The sequence below is a fragment of the Ursus arctos genome, unplaced genomic scaffold (assembly GCF_023065955.2).
Source record: "Ursus arctos isolate Adak ecotype North America unplaced genomic scaffold, UrsArc2.0 scaffold_12, whole genome shotgun sequence".
Classification (NCBI taxonomy): Eukaryota; Metazoa; Chordata; class Mammalia; order Carnivora; family Ursidae; genus Ursus; species Ursus arctos.
In genome coordinates, this window is record NW_026622786.1 from 55522874 (window position 1) to 55544823 (window position 21950).

At 39.0% G+C, this 21950-nt stretch overlaps 1 protein-coding gene across 4 annotated transcripts in view; it reads right to left on the reverse strand.

The window, feature by feature from the left end:
• PATJ (PATJ crumbs cell polarity complex component) overlaps nucleotides 1-21950 on the reverse strand; it is a 336460-nt gene that overhangs the window by 134416 nt on the left and 180094 nt on the right. For all 4 annotated transcript variants that reach the window (XM_048220189.2, XM_026497951.4, XM_026497952.4 and 1 more), the window contains exon 28: nucleotides 7833-8029. In XM_048220189.2, coding sequence (XP_048076146.1) covers nucleotides 7833-8029 — 197 coding nt within the window. The remainder of the gene's footprint in view (nucleotides 1-7832; nucleotides 8030-21950) is intronic.

A 21950-nucleotide genomic window follows, 5' to 3' on the forward strand; every position in this document is an offset into this window, starting at 1 on the left:
TTTATTTATTTGACAGAGAGAGAGACACACACACAGCTAGCGAGAGAGGGAACACAAGCAGGGGGAGTGGGAGAGGGAGAAGCAGGCTCCCACAGGAAGAGGGAGCCTGATGCGGGGCTCCATCCCAGGACCCCGGGATCACGCCCTGGGCTGAAGGCAGACGCTTAACGACTGAGCCACCCAGGCGCCCCCTAAAGTAAAACACTTTCAACAAAAACGTCCCAAGCATATTCCAAGTACAGAATCGTAGGGTGACATTTTGAACCCAGACTCAGTAACAAGGAGGATGTGCAGTTTGGATGTTGGTGGAGTGAACGGAAACCATGTTATTGCACACAATGCAACTGTGTTAGCAATTGTACTATTTGGTGATTGTGAAGTGCTAGGAGACGCGTCACATCCTAACACGACCGCAATTATTTTTATTGCGTTTCACTAATATTTTAGAAAATTGGTGGGAGGGAGGATTGGGGTTGATGTGTAATGCATAAATTCTCCTGACTTAAAATAATGAGAAATAGGCGCATGGCTACTCTTTGGTGTGGAACATCTGATTTTCACTTTGGGTTACTGATTTTAGGCCTACCTCTTAAAAACTATAATTAAAACACACATACACAACCACATTTTGGATGAGTTTAAGCAGCTGTCTGACATTGTTAGTAGGTCAAACCTGGAATAAATTTCATTAACACTTTTCTTTCAGGCTTCGTGCTTTAAGATTGCAGGAGATTTCCATTGTGCAAATGGAGCAAAATATAGACATTTAAGTTATATGTTGAGGTTGACGTAAGGAAAACCTTGATAATCTAAGAGCGTATCTTTGGCACCTGGGTTGCTCAGTCAGTTAAGCGTCTGCCTTCAGCTCAGGTCATGATCTCAGGGTCCTGGGATTAAGCCCCAGGTGGGGTTCCCTGCTCAGCGGGAAGCCTGCTTCTCCCCCGTCCTCCCCCCTTGCTCTCTCTCTCTCAAACAGATAAATAAAATCTTTTAAAAAAAAATAAGAGCATATCTTTCTTGACTGCATTTCAGTACGGTCACTAATACGGCAAGGAGTAGGACTGGAAGGAAGTAGAGAGGAAACTGGAAAAAGCAGGAACAGAGGCCTGGAAAACTACCCTAATATGTTACGTAAGAGCTGAGGGAAAACTGCAGGAAGGAGTCTTGCTAAAAACCAATTAGTCTTTCCAAGTGGCAACTTTTCCCTCCAGCATACGTTCCTATCCCTGCTTTTTATATTCTTTCCACAGTAATCTCTCTTCGATTATCCTCATTTTTACTTTCTGCTTCTATGGCACTTTCTCTTTCATGTACTTTATCTCTGATTTTAAGATAATGCAGCTCACTGTAGCAATCACACATAAAGCTTTTGCACAGTGATAATGAGGACTGCAATAATAAAAATTAAATGATTGTCATTCCTCCAAAAGATCAGTAAGAATACAGACTTTTAGCCTAAATATTTCAGCAGTATAAAGACAATGAAGTGTGACTAAATAATTCAAAACTCTTCCCCCAACAAGCCATGGACAGAAACCCAAAATGGCAGCACTAGAGCTATAGGACTTCACGGTGGGCAACAGACAAGAATGAGGCCACCCAATATGGCTAGGTTTTACAGAGTATTTCCTGCAGCCTGAAAATAAAACCTTTTTACAATGGTATTGAGGAGGAAAGCTCCTAACATATGAAGTTCAGAGACATTCTCAAATTGGGCAAGAAAAACCTCAAAAAAGGAATATTTTTCTTCTCTGATTCTTGAGGGATGGCTATAATTTCACTGACTGCATTCATCTTTTATTGAATTCAAAGTGGCATTCGATTTTAAGACGACAGCAAGAGTAACAAGGTATTGTATTGTGAGAAGCTATCTCAGATAGTTTGAACTAGTACCAGACTAACTGCGTTAATCCAGATCTACGAAACTACAAAATGATGAGAAATTTACTTACTACTTTTTAAGTTAAGCTCTATTCCCAATGTGGGGCTTGAGCTCATGACCCTGAGCTCAAGAGTAGCACGCTCTACCGACTGAGCCAGCCAGGCGCCCCCACCGACCACTTTTCAGAATCATTATTAATCCAGAATGAAATAACTTAAGAACGTAGCCTTTAGAGTCAGGAAAGGTCGTGTTTGCAGGCTGATTCTACCCCTTCACACCTCAGTTTCCTTATCTGTCAAATGGGGATTAAAATAGCACCCACTTTCATAGGTTTGTTGTAAAAGTTAGGAGAATGCATGTAAGGAACTTAGCACTGACTTGAAAATCGTAAGCATTCAGTGTGAGCTAGTACGGCTTTCCTACCCCCAAATTTCTCTTAACGAGTACATTGTTTTGTAACTCACACTGGATATCACACAATGGGTGAGAGAGGACTTAACAAGACACAGACAGCTATTGATTATATGCTGGAATAACCAGGGGGCTGCACTTTGAAGAAAGGAAAAATGTTACACACACAGCAGAGACCCCAGAGTTTTATGTGTGAGGCTGACCCCTCAGCCAGCAGCACATTCTTCTGTTGACTTTCAGAGTCGCGAAGTAGGCTGTCGACTATTTTTAGAGTCCCCAAATGGGGTCACTTTCACTTTGCATATGGGAAGGTCATACTCAGGATCTGCTAACAGTATTTATTTTTGTCAGGCTTAATCAACCAATTTTTAACAAGTGCCTTGAGACATAACAGACATATAGCACATTACTTATTTAAAATGTCAAGTATGTTTTAACACTTATGAAACCATTGCCACAATAAAAAATTGGGTCGATCGATTGATTCTTGCACTTTTAGCTATTATAAAATACCTATCTCTTAATAAAACTAGGGAAAATCATTTTATTGCAATTTTGCTAATCTTTTAGTCTTCTTTCTGCTCCTCAAACTAGAGTTTCTACAATGGGATATTTTATTACATGAAGTCTCTTAGGGCATAATTATTGCATTAAGAAGCACACTTTATAAAATTACATCCATGTATGGTAATAATCTAAATGAGCTGATCTAAGATGACAGATGCTTTTGACTGAAAATCAGAAAGAATCTTATCTGCAGACACACAAAAGCTAGTGATTTGTTTACTGTTATCTTGCGCTTCTAAATCACATTGAAGTCTTCCAAAAGATCTCAAGAATAATTCACTGGCAAGAAGAAGAGAGTGAAAAGTAGGTGCTGAGACCGGGGTGCTGTATAGAGTCCCAAGGCTGGAGCTTTGTCCTGACGCAGCTCCATGGACCTGGGCCAGATACTGACGGTTTATCACTTCAGGTTTTTTTTTCTCTTATAAAATAAATGTAACAAGACAATAAGATCTGAGTTTACCTGTGGTTCTATGTCGTCATCCCTGGCAAATACGGGAAGACTTCCTGCTTTTTATTTGTAGTGGTTCTTAAGTAAACATATTAGACACATGTAAAATAATAACATTTAACTTTGATTATTCTGCAGGTCAGTGTTTCAAAGGCAATGTGAGGCCTCTACCTTGCAGGGTGCAGGCGGCAGACGAGACTCGGCTCCCGATGCTAGCCCCATCACTGGTACCGGCTCGTGCCACCCACACTGCTTTTTTCAGCTGCTTTTGTAACCTGACAAATCACTCCAATTCCCCACGCAACATTATCCACTCTCTCATCCCACACTTGCACCATAGGGAAGATTATAAATAAATCCTATATTCATATGACAGCACCATGCCCAGGCCTGTGTATTTTCTGGGACTAATTGCTCAGGGAAAGCCAATACTCTGGTGCAGGTCTCATTGCAGTCTACGTGGTAATTATATGCTAATGCCTTTTGAAATTAATTCAGAACCCCCCACACCAGCATCGCAGTAAAGGGTAAAGAAGCTGAGATTTAATCACATTGTCTTCTGGGGGTTTAAGATTTCTTTTATACATGAACTGGGCCATCGATGGACAGAACTCACTGGCTGTTCCTGCACTGTTAACGAAGCAGTTCCACAGCAACAAAACTGCTGGCTAATGGCATGCGGAAAATCGGTTATGGACAGGCTCTCGGGAAGAAGCAGGGCTTCTGACTTCAAAGAAGCCACAATGCATGTTCGACCATGCTCTTTTTTACGTCCTATAAATTAGCCTCATCTGAGGCCCTAAAATAAGTCAGATCCACTATAAATAAAAGGAGGCTCCGAACAGAGTAAGAACATGAAAATAGCAACAAAGCCGTCCTGAGAAATAATAGGAATAAATGGTGGAGTTGTAAAAACAATCAAGACACGGATAACTTGACCTCGTAGAGAAGCCACAAAACTAAATGGAGTGTGGGTGAGTAAGCAAATATGCAAGATTTGCTCTGGCCCAGAAATCTAGTAAGCATAGTCTAACAGCCCCCTATAAAAGCCTCCCACCCAATGCAGTGTCCTTCTACAATCTAACGCGTTGCAATAGCCAAAGAACAGCTATTTTAACATGGGCTTGTAGCTTTCCTGGTACTCATCATTACATCAATTTCCTATTCTCTGTTCAAAAGGACACTGGATTTGATACCATGCGATATACAAATTCCTCACATATCATAGAGGAATAATTAAAATTTTTCCTCAGTTATAAAAAGAAACGAGGGAAATGTTTCCCACACAAATTTTTTCCCATCATCCCTGACCTAGAGCCAAAAGTCACATGAAAAGATGGCTTGTAACTGCTTAAGAATCCAGTCTATGCATTTTTCTGTTCTCTCAGTTTTTCAAGATGCTACATGGAGCTATCGAGGAAGATGGTGGCTTCCCTTTGGGACAGACTTTCAGAGACAAATGTATTCATACAAACAAACTAAAAAAAAAACTCCAAATACACAAATCCACATGAAAATACCATTTTACAAATATTATCAGCTCAAACGTATTACTCTGCGCCAGATACTATGGCAAAATCTGACCTATCTCTCTCATTACTGCTCAGAACACCCTCTAAAATTAATGCCATACAATCACTAGACTGTAAGCTCTGTGAGAACAGGGACCATGGATTTTGTTCACCAACGTAAAATCAGCACCTTGTTCATACACTGCTTCCTACATGACAGGTGCATGGCAAGATACTTGCTGAGTAAGTAATTTTCATTTGATAAAGGAGGCAACCGAGGATTAGAGAAGATAAGTAACTAGCCAAAGACATGGGAGGCTAGAATGTATGTTGCAACATATTTATATCTTTTTTTTTTTTTTTTAGACAAGACAATCAATGGGGAGTGGAGGAGGATCAACTTATTGCCATGTCTGATCTTCTTGCTCTTTCCATCTCCACAAGAAGATAAAGTTGCTGAATAGCAACAAAAGAGCCAAATTCGGAAAGTCAAAAAAAAAAAAAAAAGTAGATGGGGTCCAACATGGCAGGATGTTAATATCCTTTTTCAGACAAGAGAGCTCTTCCAGCTTCTCACCTAGAAAACAGAGACCTCAATTTTCTGTCTAGGAGGGAGGAAATGTGATCTAATCAACAGTCAACTATGTGCAGTGCACCGCGTTAATTAAGCCCCTTCTGAAATGCAACTATAACTTCAAGAACTGGGATAAGTGAAAGCAGCTCTCCCGAGTTCTGCGCTCACAGCTGTGTCCGCAGTGTAGACTTCTGTGTATGGACTGTAACACGCCCTCGTTGCTCTGCAGCCACTGCTCATTTGTTAGCCACATCTAACACAATATCAGGCAGAGAAATAAAATACCAGCTGTTGGTCTAGATCCCATGGGCCATTATTCCATCTTGAGTCTTAGCAGGATAGAGAGAACAGAACTAGAATCTTCATGTTCTAAATTACAGCCTTTGGAACATTTTCATACACCATGCAAGACAGGAAGTCCATGTCTAGGTCCATATAACACAACACAGTAACTACATATAATGATTTCTTAAAGACTAGAGCATCATAAATCGGGATTCTCATGGATTTAAGCAATGTACCGCGGGGAACACAGTACACTTCAGTGGTTAGAGCATGAATCTTGGAGTCCGGCAAGCCTGGCTTCTTATCGAAACTTGGTAACTTACTTCTTTAACATTAGACAAGTGACTTACGCAGTTTTCTTATCCATAAAATGGGGATAGTACGAGTACTTACCAGATAGGTCTCTTAAGAACACTGAATACAAATGTGCGAGCACGTTGGTAAAGTACCAGTAATAACTCCGTAAATCAGTTTTCCCTTTCACCTTGATGACCACCACCATCACTTTAGTCTCATCCCTGAAGAAGTCTCCAAGCATCAACCAAAGGAAATAAACTTGAAGTGATGAACTGTATTGGTTAACACGTACTGCTGGCTTTGAGTTGTACGTATTTAATGGTTATGCTGGTCACTGCTACTACCCAAAGTGGGTCCCTTTCATGATGCTGTATTACGAAAGAACAAGGAAAGTAATTCCAGAAGTGATCTCTTTGTGGAAACGGCTTTAAGAGGGGGAGAAACTACTGAGGCTTGGGAGAGAGGCGTGATGCTAATGGTCTCACAGTGCTGTCTGACCAGTTTGGGCTGTATTTATTATGAAGCAAATCAGATTATGGGTGACTGAATTCTACTCTGAGTCGAAGTCTGACGAGATCATAAAATGCAAAATCAGTAACACTCATTTTAAGTGAGCAGTCTGATACTCAGTGTCTCTGTTATTTCTGGACCTTTAAATGTCCAAGTGTTGGAGCATTTTATCCAAGAGGCTGCAGAGTGCACTGGTTAACAAAAGCTAAGTTGAACTGCCTGATACTGAATCCCAGCGCCATCGTTTACTTTGTGACCCCACCAGTAAAAGAGGTTGCTGTGTCCGACACTGAGTACAGATTAGCTGCTGCTGCTGTCCGTCTGTTACTACATTTCTCATTTTGCAGCGCAACAATCTTTTCATGTCTGTTTCCTTCCTCTAGACTGTGAGCTCTCTGAATGAAGGGACTGGGTACAATCATCTTCCTTTGCGTGTCCAGTCCTAAGAGACACTCTAACAATGTTAGCTGAATGACAGACTGAAACAGCAAATGAACACCAAAGTAAGATCAACTCGGAACAGAAACCCTGACTTTGAGTTGAGGAAAACAGGAATAAATAAGACTACTGATGAAATTATCTAAAGAGTAATTAGCAAAGGACCACCATCTCTAGTCCTCTCTTACTTCTATCCTATTCCTAAATAAGGAATCCATGTGGTCTTTTTTTTTTTTTTTAAGATTTTATTTATTTATTTGAGAGACAGTGAGAGAGAGAGAGAGATTGCAAGCAAGGGGAAGGGCAAAGGAAGAAGCAGACTCCCCACTGATGCGTGATTCAATCCCAGGACCCTGGTATCATGACCTGAGAGAAGGCAGACGCTTAACCGACTGAGCCACCCAGATGCCCAGGCATCCATGTGGTCTTAACCCACATCACCAACTTCACAGACAGTAACCAAGTCTTGACAACCAGTTCACAAAGTTCTGTTGGTTCTGTTGGTTTTTTCCCAAAAAACTAAACGACAACAACAAAACCAAACTTCATACTTACGGTTTATTCTAAAGCTAAAGAGAATTTTGATAAATACTAGTAATAGATTAATACGCAATTTAGTTTTGAACATTTTGGAATTTGTGTTAAGAACAAATCCTACTCTTTTAATAGGCTTTCATGAGATTTTAACTGAAGGGTCCCTAAATTATTTTGCAAGATTAGTTCTTACTCAAGCAGCAAATAACATTTGCAAGCGACAATATGATTTCGCTCTTCCTTTTGAAAATGATTTTGAAGAGTTGAAGAAAATGTAATTTGTAACATTCCTTGCTGCCACCTCATTTTCCTGCAGACTATCCCCTTCACCCCTTCGCCTTACTGAAAGAGAAATTAAAAATCTATGTGCCTCACCTCCAACAGTTCATCTCCAATACGCATTCGCCCGTCCGTGGCAGCAGGTCCTTCCGGGTTAATTCCCACCACAAATATGCTCATGCGTGACCTGTCTTTGTTACCAGCAAGGCTGAGTCCAAGTCCGTTCTGATCCTTTTCAAGCTCAATAATGTGCAATTCTCCAGGCAGGTCTGCATATCTTTGCCTGATTTTTTCTATTGAAAAAAAGAAGGGTAAAAAAATTTAAATAGAGCACTTACATCTACATGACAAGGGCGTCAGCATGTCCCCCTTCTTACCACGCCATACTTTTTTGAGAATGAAGTAGTTGAAGTGATTCGTAGCCTTACCTATAGGTTACAGTTAATTATTCCATCTCCATTGAAAAAGTTTAGTTCACCAGTAAAACTCTCTCTTATTGTTCAGGTTCACATTGGCCTAGACTTTCTGTGCATTATTTTCTTACCTGTGACAGTCAACACAATGTGGTAGAAACCTGGCCTACCTACCCCCTCCAAAAACAGAGGGGGTGGGTGGGAAACAAAGAATATATACTGAGCATTAGCTCTGTGCCAATAAAGTGTTTGATCCTGGAGATATCATGCGGAACAAAACAGACATGGTTCCTATTCTCATGGACTTGCATTCCAGTAAGAAAAAAAAATCAACAATTATTTCTACATAATTATATTTCTTTACACTATACAAATGGTATAAAACAGTATTTTACGTTAAGTGAATAAAACGAGGGGAATTAAGGATGTTGGTTTAGCTGTCAGATCTGAATTCAATACACAAACCAACCATTTACTCAATGTCCAATAATTAATACATTATTTTATTCTATGGAATTCCATTTCTTCATGTGTAAAATGGGCATGGTAATACCCACTTCATGGATGTTGGGAAAATGAATAATATACATGTTAAAGGACTTAACAGCTGTCTCATGGCTTATAGGTATTTTTAAAAATTTTTTTTATTATGTTATATTAGTCACCATACAGTACATCCTTAGTTTTTGATGTAGTGTTCCATGATTCATTGTTTGCGTATAACACCCAGTGCTCCTTGTAATACGTGCCCTCCTTACTACCCATCACCGGCCTATCCCAATCCCCCACCCCCCTCCCCTCTGAAGCCCCTTTTTTTTTTAAATTCAATCTTTTGTCTCTCCTTGCTACCTCTACTTTTTGGTCTAGATTACCTGTTTTAGGATTTGGCTGGGTATGCTTCACTTGTGTTGATTATGTGCAACAAAACCACACTGGCAGATCAGCGTGGGGAATGATACTGCTTTCAACATGTCTTGTCCCCGACAAAGCACCGGCTCAGGCCAGGTGTGTTTCTGGGGCTCAAAGGCTGACACCATCTACCATGGTATGATGCAATCACCTTATCAGTTGACTAACCAGTTGGTAGATTGTGACTATCCTGGAACTGTATGCTCAGTCTGATGCTCGACTTCGGTCCACCATCCTTATAGGGCACCTTGCAGATTCAAAGCTGAACTCAAATAATTAGTGTTAAGGGGGGACAGGGAGGCAAACAGCCTAGCCATTGTATCACTTTACCAGACCTAATAAACACTGCCTTAGGAGAGTAGATACATTTAAACTCATAAAAATACTTTAAAAAAATTAACCATATAAATGGCTGCTGATTTTAGAAAGAGTATATATCTGTTTGCTTTACAATGATTTTGAAAAGAATCTTAACTTTCATGGATAAAGCTTATTATTAATAATAAAGAACACGTTTAGCAAAATACAGTAAAATACAGGTCTTGCAATGTAACAAAACTGCCTTCTAGATAGGAAAAAAATAAAGTCATATTAACACTGAAGTAAATAAGCTCAAAGTGTTTTTGTTGGTCAACTACCAAGAACAAGACACTATGGGGGTATATTAACGAATAGAGACCTATAAGACACACATTACAAGATGCTTACATAGCAACATCAGGGAAACAAAAAAAACAATAAATATTAGACAACTACAATTATTTAAATAGAAGTTCCAATCACCACAAGGGCTGGTCACTGAATAAATACTAATTTATTATGAATAAGGTCAGTGAAAAAATACTAAATTAATTGTATGAGCCATAACTGCTTTTACAGTTTTAAGAAATGAGATTTCTAGAAGAGATTTCATGGAAGCAGCAGAATTTGAGAAGGGCTTTGAACAAGGTACAGAATTTAGTTATGGGAAGAAGAATCCTGTAGGTGGACTGGCAAGTGGAGAAGCATATATGGTGGTGGAGCAAGGAGAAGAATGCGAGAGCCCACTCGGCTGCCAACTGGAAATTCTTTGGGTTAGTGGGTGGGTGATAAGAAATCTTAGTACGAGGTTTAGAGAAATTCCAACTGGGGGTTCTGCAGAAGTGCACTGGGGCCCCCCCAGGGATGGGCCTTGAGAGGACACTTAATGTAAGACCTCTTTTCCCAGATTCAAGCAGACCTCTTAATGCTTTCATCCACTTTGTTGGAGTTACAGGGTAAGACAGTTAAGAAATGCCACTACAGCTAAGAAAACAAAATAGAACAAAAATTTTAACACACCCCTCTCAGAAAATAATAAAACAGAAAGAGATTGTTTTAAAAAAAAGATATCGAAGACTTTAACACCACCACAAGCTCAAAGCAACAGATATAAGAGCACTCTACATCAGACAGACAGAAAATACACACATCTGGGGAGGCGTGCACAGAACAATTACAGAAATAGACTATGTGTTAGGCCATAAAAGAAACATCAATAACTCTCACAGAATCAATATCATACAGGCTATGTCTTTGGACACAGTGCAATAAAACTCTGAAAAACTATAAATTAACAACAAAAAATAACTTTAAAACTCCACAGTGTCTAGAACATTAATGTTAGTGAAAAGCCCAAGATTTAAAAGGGAAACAACAAAGGAAATTAAGAAATACAGTACTAACAAATGAATAAAAATGCTACTTAGATGTCAAACGTGAAGGATTCAACCAAAGCAGAACTTAGAAGGCTAGTTGTAATTCTGAATGATTTTTTCAAAAAACAAGAAGAGTTAAACAATAATAAGCATTATACCCAAGAGATTAGAAAAAGGACTACCTAGCAAATGCAAAGAAAAAAGAGAAAATAGTAAAATAAGAGTAAGTTATTAATGAAAATAAAACCATCACCATCAATCAAAAACCAAACAATCCACAGAACAAAAACACTACAATAAGGATCAATTAAAAACATTAACAAGATAGATACTGCAAAAATGGATCAGGGAAAAAAAAAAACAGATGAGAGAAATAAATTCTTGAACTAGAAAGGGGAAATAACTACAGACAGATCCGTAAAATAAGATTACTGTAAATAGTGGATTGATATGAAATGCTGGCACACTTTAAAATCTAGAAGACAGATAAATTTCTCAAAATTTAAAATGTCATATTTTGTGTAAAAATAAATGTGAAACTGCAATAGACTAGTAATTATTAAAGAAAATGAAATGGTAGTCAAGGGTATTCCCTTTAAAAAAGATAACAAAACCCCACACAGTTCTAGATATTTTTATTTTGAATTCTATCACATTTCAAGTTTTAATGAATTTTATCTATGTAAGCTATTCCAGAACATGGGGTGGTGGAGTTATCCACTTCATATTTTGAAGGTGATATAATCCTGATTCTCCTTCCAAAAATAGAGACAAATAAAGAAAAGAAAATTTCAGTCTTATTTAACTTAGGGTCATAGATTTAAAAATATTTTTTAAATAATTTGAGAGCATATTGAAAATATTAATTTCACCTCCATGATATAGTATTTGACCATTTTCTGACCTAAGAAACAGCAATTTTATACGATTCAACTTAAGAATATATTACAAATAAAGGCACATTCCAGGAATTCAAAGAGAGCTAAATATCAGGAATTTTTTCAAGGAAATTAGCACACTGATAAATTAAAGCAGAAAAGCTGGAAAATTATGTTAATAGATGGAGAAAAGCATTTGAGAAGGTACAATATCTATTTAAGATTTTTTTTAAACCCCAAACTGTTGGCAAACTAGAATAGAAGGTACTTTCTGGACTTAAACCGACAAACATAAAAATACAACAGGAAAAAATATGTGCATATTTAAAACAAAAAGGGAATTAATATACAGAGAAGCAGAAAAAGGTTAGCAACCAATAGAAATCTGGTCAAAAGATACAAAACTCAAAAGACGTATGAAGAAATGCTCAAGTTCATTAGTAAATATGGAAATGCAAATTACAGTGAGATACCAGTTTCACTATGAGATTGGCAAATGTCTGAAAGCTACATCATGAAGCCTTAGTGGAAACGTGAGGAAGATGCCATAGGAATCCCCGTGCCATTGCCGCTGGGAGTGTTGAATAGCGCAGCCCTCTGGAGAATAGGCTGACACTACTTAATCAAATTAAGCATACACATATTCTACAAACCAGCAATTCCGCTCTTGGGAATATCCTAACACATTCTCACACGGGTCTTAAGGGGATGTTATTGAAGACAGCAGGGCAGTTGGAGGTAATGTGGGTATCCGTCACTGGGAGAGAGGATAGATGAGATGTGGATGGACATCACAGTGTCCCATCAGCAGGCAGACACAATTAATTGGAAGTAGTGACAAAGAGATTTCCAAACAGGGAGGAAAACAATGGGTCAATACCATTTATGTAATACCATTTATGCAAACTAAGATTACCACACAAAAACCACAATATGTGTTTTGGAAGTGTATACTCAAAGTTGCAAATATTTAACACGTTAGAGGGGTTAATTATGGTGGGTGGAAAAAGGAATACAAGGGAGCAAAGAAAACTAGTGAGGGATCCCCCATCAGACTAACGATGGTGACGTGATATGAAGGATTATATTTAATGCAATTCCCTGCCCCTGGCGACTAAAAGAAGAAAGACGCTGAGAAAAACTTCGGTGTAGTATTAATATAAAAAGCCTTCCAGGTTTAAAACTTGTCTGACTTGTTCAACCTTCAGAGAAAAAAATTAACCTTCATGGCCATTAACCATCTATGCAAGTGCTTAGATGTGTCAATGATTAATGGCAAGAGGGACCCTCCTTTGATAAATATGGCTCCATCACAGTTATGCACAACTCACATTAACTCACCATTAACAAATGGTGAATCAACACGTTCTTGGGGCAGAACAGGAAGGGCAGAGGCTAAAGGGCGAGGATTCAGTCAATCCTAGCGGAGGCACGTATATCCCTGGTTCCTCTGACCACTGACGGAACCTCCATGTACAGCAATTTCTTATTTGTAAAATGGGGTTGTTACCTTGAAAATGGATGTTAGCTAAAAATGCCTGAGGATACAGGGTCCAAATAATGGGAGGGGAAAAATATAGCCATGACTTAGTTTTCATGATTTTATTATGTTGAAGTTTTAAATTAGCCTAAGTTGGTGATAAAATGATTTCTTCTTTAAATTTGTCTATGGTGAGGAAACTTGAGACTTGTGAAAGGAAGCAATGCCCGCCCCACAATGACATAAAGGAAGCAGTCACACAGTCCTCAATGGGAATCACTGGGGGAAGGGGCTAGCCTCACTGTGCCTCAGATTCTCTTCCCTGAGTTACTCGTTCTGAAGAGTCCTGGGACAACTTCTGCAGGTGCAGAGGAATACCGCCACCAGGTCAAGCGTTTGTCCCATGCTACGTAGGCCACTGAGGTGCCTTTAAAATTGTGTGCTAATAAAGTGTGAAATTAAAACCTTTTTTTAACCAGCAAAAATGGGTTTATTTGGGAATAACAGAAAACTGCAATCAGGGACAAGCAAGTGATGGCAAAAACCACAGGCATGGCATTTCCCAGAATCGGAGACTTTTAATTCAGGGAAAACATACTAAGAAACTGTATAAAGCTACATTCTCTTACAGCAACCCCCCACCGTCACCCCCCGATTCCATTTTATAAATAAAAAGACTGAAGAAATAAAGATCTTGTATAAGGTTATGAAGCTAATTGATAGCTAGAAACTAAAGTCTTCTAACATATAGGTAAATTCTTTCTCTACCAAATCATGTTCAATTTCTCCAATAACATTTTTACTTTTTTTTTAAGATTTTATTTATTAGAAAGTGAGTGTGAGAGAGAGCACAAGCTGGGGGAGGGGCAGCAGCAGAAGCAGACTCCTTGCTGAGCAGGGAGCCCGACACAGGGCTCAATCCCAGGACCCCCGGATCATGACCTGAGCCCAAGGCAGACCTTAACTGACTGAGCCAACCAGGCACCCCTGATTCTTGTTCTGACTGCCTGAATTTCTTCACTTTAGATTTATGGCTGATTTTTCTTTCCATTCTTCTATTAAAGTGGATTGAATTTTTGTGAGTGGAAGAAATGAAATGATTTGACTTCTCTGTTTTTCTTCTGAATTCTGTGAATAATACTTTTTGTTTAATTCCAGCCCTGGCATTCACCTAAGATCACAGACTCCAGAGCTGGACTCTCTGGTTTCAAATCCTGGCTTTACCATTCACTAGTTGTGTAACTGTGTGTTACCTATCTGATCTGTGCCTTAGTTTCCTCATCTATAAAGTTGGAAATAATACCCATCTCATGGAGTTTTCATAAAGATTAAGTGAGTTAATAATGAAGTACTTAGAATGATATCTATTATTATTATACTTAAGTTTAGTTCTCATGTTTGTGTGTTTCAATTATTAATTTCTATTTATAGATCCATATGATATTATCACATTTATATCCTGGCAAAAGCATCTACAACATGTAAGAGGGGAGTTTGCTTATTTGTTGTTATGTAAGATATAGTTTCTTTAAGTTTACTTATTTTCATTATTTGCTCTATTTGGTCTGGACTTTGACTTGAGATTTGCTCCTTACTACTGAAGTTCATATGCTGTTTTTTATGATTAGTTATGATTTTTTTCATGTTTTTATTTCTCAAATCTGCATGTACTCACCAACTCATAGAGAATTAAAAGTTGGTAACTGCATAAGAAAATTAGATTAGATTAAGAGATCTTTATTATAACAATTATTTAAAAGTGGGATCCTTGTATTTAATGTAAAGAAAATGTATTTAACTATTTTTCTCTGTATTATTTGTTATTTAAAAACGGACCAGATAACTAAATGCTTCTGAAACTGTATCAGGTCATTATTCCAGTGGGTTGAACATTTTCTATTAAAATACTGGGCAGTGACTTGAATTAAGTTTCTTCCTTGGTGGAAAGGTTCTGTTACTTAGCAACACCTGGTATCCTGTGATGATAGGAAAACACCCTGAGATGACACTAGAGAAATCCTACTGGCTTTCCTGGACAAGGAAAAGGCATTGTTGCTTTGATACAGAATTACGAGCAACTTGAGATTCCTTTCTTCAGATAACACTGTCATGGGGCTAGAAAATCCATGTTTAAAACAAGCATGACTGTTCAGCTGAGTGGAAAAGACTGTTCTCTCTCTAGTTATTCTAGGCTGATGTTCATTCAGGGGAACTTAAATAAAGTGTGGTGCCCAAGAAGTAGTTTCCTTATATTCTAATGTGATTTGTATTTAGAAATGGAAGGGCATCTAGGTTATTTGGGATAGAAACTACGTCACTTGACTAATACACTGTGAAAGTCAATGAAAATCAGTATAAAGGTTGGCTATTTGTCACAGATATTTCCAGAAAATACCAGGAATGGGGATAGTAAGAAACTGGATCAATGTAAACACTTGTAATATTTTGTTGCTGAAAGCTGGGACTTACATAATTTATGCGGGTGTGTACGTGTGCTTGTGTACAGGAAACAAAGTGTGGGTTCTATTTTCTTAAGTTCAGGGGAGAACCCCAATGGCTTCAAATAAAATAACACTCTTTACCCCACCTCTTCAACTGTATTTTTTGTGAAACTGAAGAAAAGATTTAAGAAAACCATTCTCTTTATACATTGTCTTCCCACTTATCCCCTTCCTCAGCTGGAGAAATGCCCCTGGCTCAGCCACTGGTCACCCTGGAAAGGACTCCCAGTTGCCCCCAAAGCAAATACCAGGCAGCGTGGGGTCCCCTGCAGCAGAGCCACTGCAGAGCGGTTGGTGCTGACTCAGCCGGAGGAGCCCGACTACAATTTCTCAGATTCTGAATTAACAAGCTGGCATGCGGTGTCTTGATTGTTCAAAGATGAGGGTTCAGTTCTGCTTTCCCCGCAAAGACTAGCTTTGCTTTCCTCCTCCCCTTTTGAAAATCTAGCTCACCTTTTATTACTGCTGCAGAGTAGAAACAAGTAGTCATGGAAATGGCAGGGAACATCTGCGGTAGGGGAAGGAGGGGGGCGGCTGGGGAGGGTGGGAGCTAGAAGCAGAAGGTGGAGACTGAAACCCTAAAGTGACCTATTATACAGTCAAAACATTTCTTATTTAATCTGGAGGCATGATGGTGGAGCCAGAGATACCCTCCACATTCGATTAGTCTTGTAAAGGATGTATTTAAAGGCTGCCTTAAATTTTGGCATCTGTGAACTTTATGGTTGATGGTCATGATCACTACAGAAAAAATGTTTGTATTGCATGGGAGATTAATCTGTTCTTTACAGATCCAGCTGCCCACGAGAGTCATCTAAGGACCCTGTTAGAAAGAGAAGTTTACCCCATCACTAAACTTCACCGGTGTCATTGGCTCCGAATCTCAGCTCGCAGAGCCTAGTCATGATTCTATTTTATAGGCTCTCAGGGTGATTTTTAGGGATCCAGCCTCGCAATTCTAAGAAGACTAGGCCTGGGAACCATTGTCTGAGCTCTTTTAGGGGAGTCCTCATTATTTAAAATTCTACCAGTCTAAGAGATAGTTGTGGTGTGATGAAGAAAGCACAGCACTTGGACTCAGCAGACTTGGCCCAAACACTGACCACATCACTTTACCTCTCAGTCAGTCCACTAATGTGCAAATGGAGGAGTTTACAGAGGTGTAGGGACATGGCAAACTACAAGATGTTTCTTTCCTGTATGGAGGTATTATAAGGATTCTAAAGATAGTTTCTTTAAAGGAGGGGAAAACCTGAACTAATTCTTCTTCTTTAAAAATGTTAGTGTTAGTGGATGGGGCACCTGGGTGGCTCAGTCAGTTGGGCATCTGCCTTCAGCTCAGGCCATGATCCAGTCGGGATCCCTACTTAGCAGAGAGCCCACTTCCCCCTCTCCCTCTGCTGTTCCCCCTGCTTGTTCGCTTTCTCTCTCTGCCAAACAAATAAATAAAATCTTAAAAAAAAAAGAAAGAAAGAAAGAAAGAAAGAAAGAAAGAAAGAAAGAAAGAAAGAAAGAAAACAAATCCTCCTAACAATCCTATAAGGTATAATCATCCCATTGTACAGATGATGAAACTGGGGCTCACTGAAGTTATGGAACTTGCCCAAACTTGCATTTAGTAATTGGTGGACCTGGAGTTCAGATTCAGGTCTGCCTCACTCAAATCCCACGTGCACACCACAAAAGGAAGATAGAGAAGTTTTCTTGTGTTCACATTTGGGAGAGTGGCAGAAGGGAAGTCTAAAACCTGTCTTAGTCCTTTTGGAATTCACGATTTGGTGGGATACCTGAAACACATATAGGCAATCCCCAGAGTCCAGCCTTTGGGAGTTTACTTTGGGAGCAATACACATAAGGTGACTTGAAAGGGAGAGCTGAGCACACAGACAGACCAAGAGGAAGACTATACAAATAGAATGATGGGGGGAAACAGAGTTAAGGCTAGTGTGTGGTGGGAGGAAACAACGGATACACAAAACCGGGAAGGCTGTGAACGATTCATATGTCTGAGGTAAAAGGGAGTAGCGCAAGGAGAAGGGGAAGAAGGAAACTGAGGTCTGAGCCTCAGAGACAAGGAGTGAAGCACCAAGAGATGACAATTTAGTTTGAATGGACTGGTTGGTGGTATCACTAACAGAGAGCTGCTGAATTCAGCCTGGAGCTCCAGAATGAAGGGGAGCTAAGCCCAGAACTCCTGCTGATAAGGCAAAGACGGGGGGTGAAACCCTTTGAGCAGCGTCTGAGAATGAATCTGTACCCAGCTACAGGAGTGCTCAGGGGAGAAGGATGGGGAACCTGACCATTTAGGAGGTCATTTCTATCCACCGAGAGGAAGTACATATAAATTGGGTTTAGGTGTCAACTGAAATAGAAAAATGAACGCAGAGTCAAAGAAAGGAGTAAAAAAATATGGAATGTTTGCTCTGGGCCAGGCATTGTGCTACTTGCTAAGGATGTAAGTAAGGACGAATTAAAAGATAAAAGAATAAAGGTTGAATTAGGTGCTATCAAAAGCATAAGAAATCCCCAAAATGATCAGGATCTTTCCGTCACATAACAGCAAAGATTCAACTTCTGTATTCAGTACCTAAACGCTTAAGAACCATATTTAGTTTGGAGACAGAAGGAAACCAGTCCAGAGCACCCACAAACAAGGATACCAAGGATCACTGAAGTTGATCACAAACTAATGGCAAAATCAGGAACAGAATCCACAAGCCCTCATTGATTAGTTTCGCTATTCTAAGTGTCAGATATTGGGGCAATTAGGCCCAGTCTAAACCGAAGTTAGAGGTGGGCTACTTTCACCTCTCGTTTTCATAAATCTCACTCCAATTCCTTCTTTATTTCATGCTGTGAAAAAACTGATCACTCTGCCAAATCCCTCTGATAATGAGGGATGTGGGGTAAGGCAAACATTCAGTGGGGGACAGGAAGTCGTAAAAGTTAATCTACAAAGTACAAGCTCCTTGACCACCTTTAGGTTTAAAATAAGAAATGAAATTAGTTTAGTACAGAGTAAAGTGTATCTACCCTAATTAGGGAGGATGATCACATTTGCACCTGTGCTCAAACACAAAGGCTCACACAATTGGTCTTGATGGATATGTCCACGGAGGCTTTCTTTAGACCACCATCACACCCAAACCACCGTTCCCCAAAATGTGGTCCACAGAAAAATCACCTGTCTGGGCTCCGTGTCTTATCTACAAAATCTAAATTTGGGGGTGCAAACAAGAAATCACCACCTTTTTTTTTTTTAAATAAATATCTCCAATTCACATTAAAAAAACACTAAAAGCTTAAGATAGATGCCCCTCCAAGCTCCAAATACTGTTATGGACCTTAGAGATGACTGAAAACAAGGTATACAAAATGATTTGATTATCGCTGACTTTAAATTTTTCCTAAGTCTTGAGAGAAACCAGGAAAAACATTTTGATTTTGAAACCAGCACTGAGAAAAGCCAAATGCAATTTTAAAAACACTCTTTATAGTCATTTGTCGTACATTTTAAATATCAGGAAAACACAGAACATGGTTCTTTAATCACCCTAAAAGCGCCGAGTCGCAAGCTCATGATGGTGACAGTGTGGGAGAAATGTGCTGGAGTGCCGCCCATTCTGCTCCCTGGTCATTACCCAGTCATGCAGTAATTCTCAGCCAAGCTCCACCCTGGCAACACATCAGGAAATCAGCGGTGGCACTGACAGCATTAAGGTGTTTAATTATATTTTCTGGAAGGGAAAGAGTGGCAGTTTGCAATAATTAAAGAGAACTGTAGTAGAATGTAGAAAAAGGAATATAACACGGTATTTTCCGAGTTTACCTGGTCCCGTTAAGGGACTGATTCTTTGGAAGCAAACTTCCCTCTGCATACTTGCTTTAGGAAACCATCTGGCTTTGTTTGCCCAGGGCCCTGTACATACATATTAGTTCCAATAACCATGAGAGCAAGGTTTAGGGAAGAAGCAGAATTCTAGTTGAGATCTGACAGTATTTTGTGTAGTCATCGTTAGTGGTTTATTGGTTACGTTCCCCCAGTATCATGAAAGAAGAAACTACCTGTTTTGTGTAGGCAGAGTTCTTGGCCCAGAGCAAGTGCAGCATAAATATATGAATAAATTATGGAAACAAAAATTTACAAATTCTTCATTATCTGAATTGGTCAATAAACAGGTTAAATGAATAAAATTTCTAATTAGTACAGAGTTATGTTTTCCCTAAGAATTAAATTATAGGGCGCCTGGGTGGCTCAGTCAGTTAAGCATCAGCCTTTGGCTCAGGTCATGATCTCAGGGTCCTGGGATCGAGTCCCACATTGGGCTCTCTGCTTAGTGGGGAGTCTGCTTCACCCTCTCACTCTCCCTCTCTTCTCTCTCAAGTAAATAAATAAAATCTTAAAAAAAGAATTAAATTATAATAAAAGACTCCAAGATTAAACTGAGAACATCAACTATTCTGAGTAATTAACATGTTTCATCTTCATTAGAAACATTATGTTTTAGGTATGTTACACCAGATTCAGTCAGAACAAAAGTACAGGAGGTTTAGAGTCAAAAAGATCTTCGCCAAAAGGCACACACTGAAGTCAGAAAGTGCTACTGTTCAAAGTCCATCGATGCCACATTGTATCTGTTTGACCTCCCCCAAGTTACTTAGCTTCAAATTCCCATCTTTGAAATAAAATAACCTTTCCTGTCGTAGGAATTTGAGAAGACAGAACTAAAGAACATACTAAAATGTTTAGCATAATGCCTAGCGCACAAAAGCTTTATTCCCTAACCAGCCCAAACTTTCCTTCCTTATGTCTTGCAGTTGGAGAGCTCCTGAATGTACCACATAAACCAGTTTTAATTATATTGCACTGCTTTTTAAAGTTGTCATTTTTATTTTAAAAATGAGGAAACAGGCTATGAGAATTTAAGTGACAGGCATAAGGTTGCACGGTACATTTAATTTTTAAATAATGACAAGGAAATATCCCATGAAACTTTTTAAATCATTTTAGAAGATACATCAATACTAATTCCATAATTTGTCATAAGATGATTTAAACATAATTTTGTTCAAACAATAGCAAAACTGGTTAACATTTCATCCCGTAGCATGTGAGATTCCACGATATTTTAAACAGAGCTTAGGCAACAAAACCAGTCACCGGAAAGATCTCCTTTACTTCTGCAGCAGGCTGATGGCATATTCACCTGTTTCCAAGTCCAACAGGAGGCTACCTAATGTAGTGGAGAAAAGCAACAGAACTTGGTGAAGAACCTGGACTCGACTTTCTAGCCATGAAACCTTGGGCAACTCATTTACCTTAGTCCAGCCTCTGTCTGGTCATGAGTTGAACGAAAATAATCTTGCCTGACTTCAGCAGGATTTTTGAAATGATCAGATAAGCGGTACTTGTGAAATTCTTTATTAAAAACAGTCATGCTCTACAACAATGTAAAGAACATGGCAATCTTCTTGTATATAAAGATTTTGGTTTTGAAGTTTGTGTTTTTTTTTTTAAATAAAGATTTATTGAGAATAAGGAAGCGTCATCCTGATGAAATTTCTACTTCAATCGACAACTAAACCAGGGGAGTGAAAAATGTCAGACACTGAATACTTGGATGGTGATATCTTTTGAACATTTCAAAACTTTCTTGGCTAAAAGTTAACTCCTTGGGGGAAAGAAGAGAGGAATAGGTGGAGCAGAGAATTTTTAGGGCAGGAAACTATTCCGTATGGTACTAGAATGGTGGATACATATCATTATACATTTGTCAAAACCCACAGAATGTACAACACCAAGAGTGAACCCTAATGTAAATTATGGACTTTGAGTGATAATAATGTGTCGATGTAGGCTCATCAATTACAACAAATGTGCCACTTGTGGATAGGGGAAAACTGTGAGGGTGAGGGGAGTGGAGGAAAGGGGAGCTGGCAGGAGATACATGGAAACTCTATGTACTTTCTGCTCAATTTTGCTGTGAACCAAAACTATTCCAAAAAATCAAGTCTAAAATAAATAAGTAAATAAATACAAAGTATATTATCAAAAACTATAAACTTCCTAGAAGAAAACAGAGGGAAAAGCTTCGTGACTTCAGATATGGCCATGATTTCCTGGATATGACGCCAAAGGCAACAAAAGCAAAAATAGACAAATGTGACTACTTCAAACTTACAAACTTTTGTTCATCACAGAACACAATCAACAGAATGAAAAGGCAACCTATGGAATGGGAGAAAATATTTGCAAATCATAATTCTGATAAGGGGTTAACATCCAGAATATGTAATGAGATCCTACAACTCAACAAGAAAAAAATTAAATAACTCACTTTAAAAATAGACAAAGGA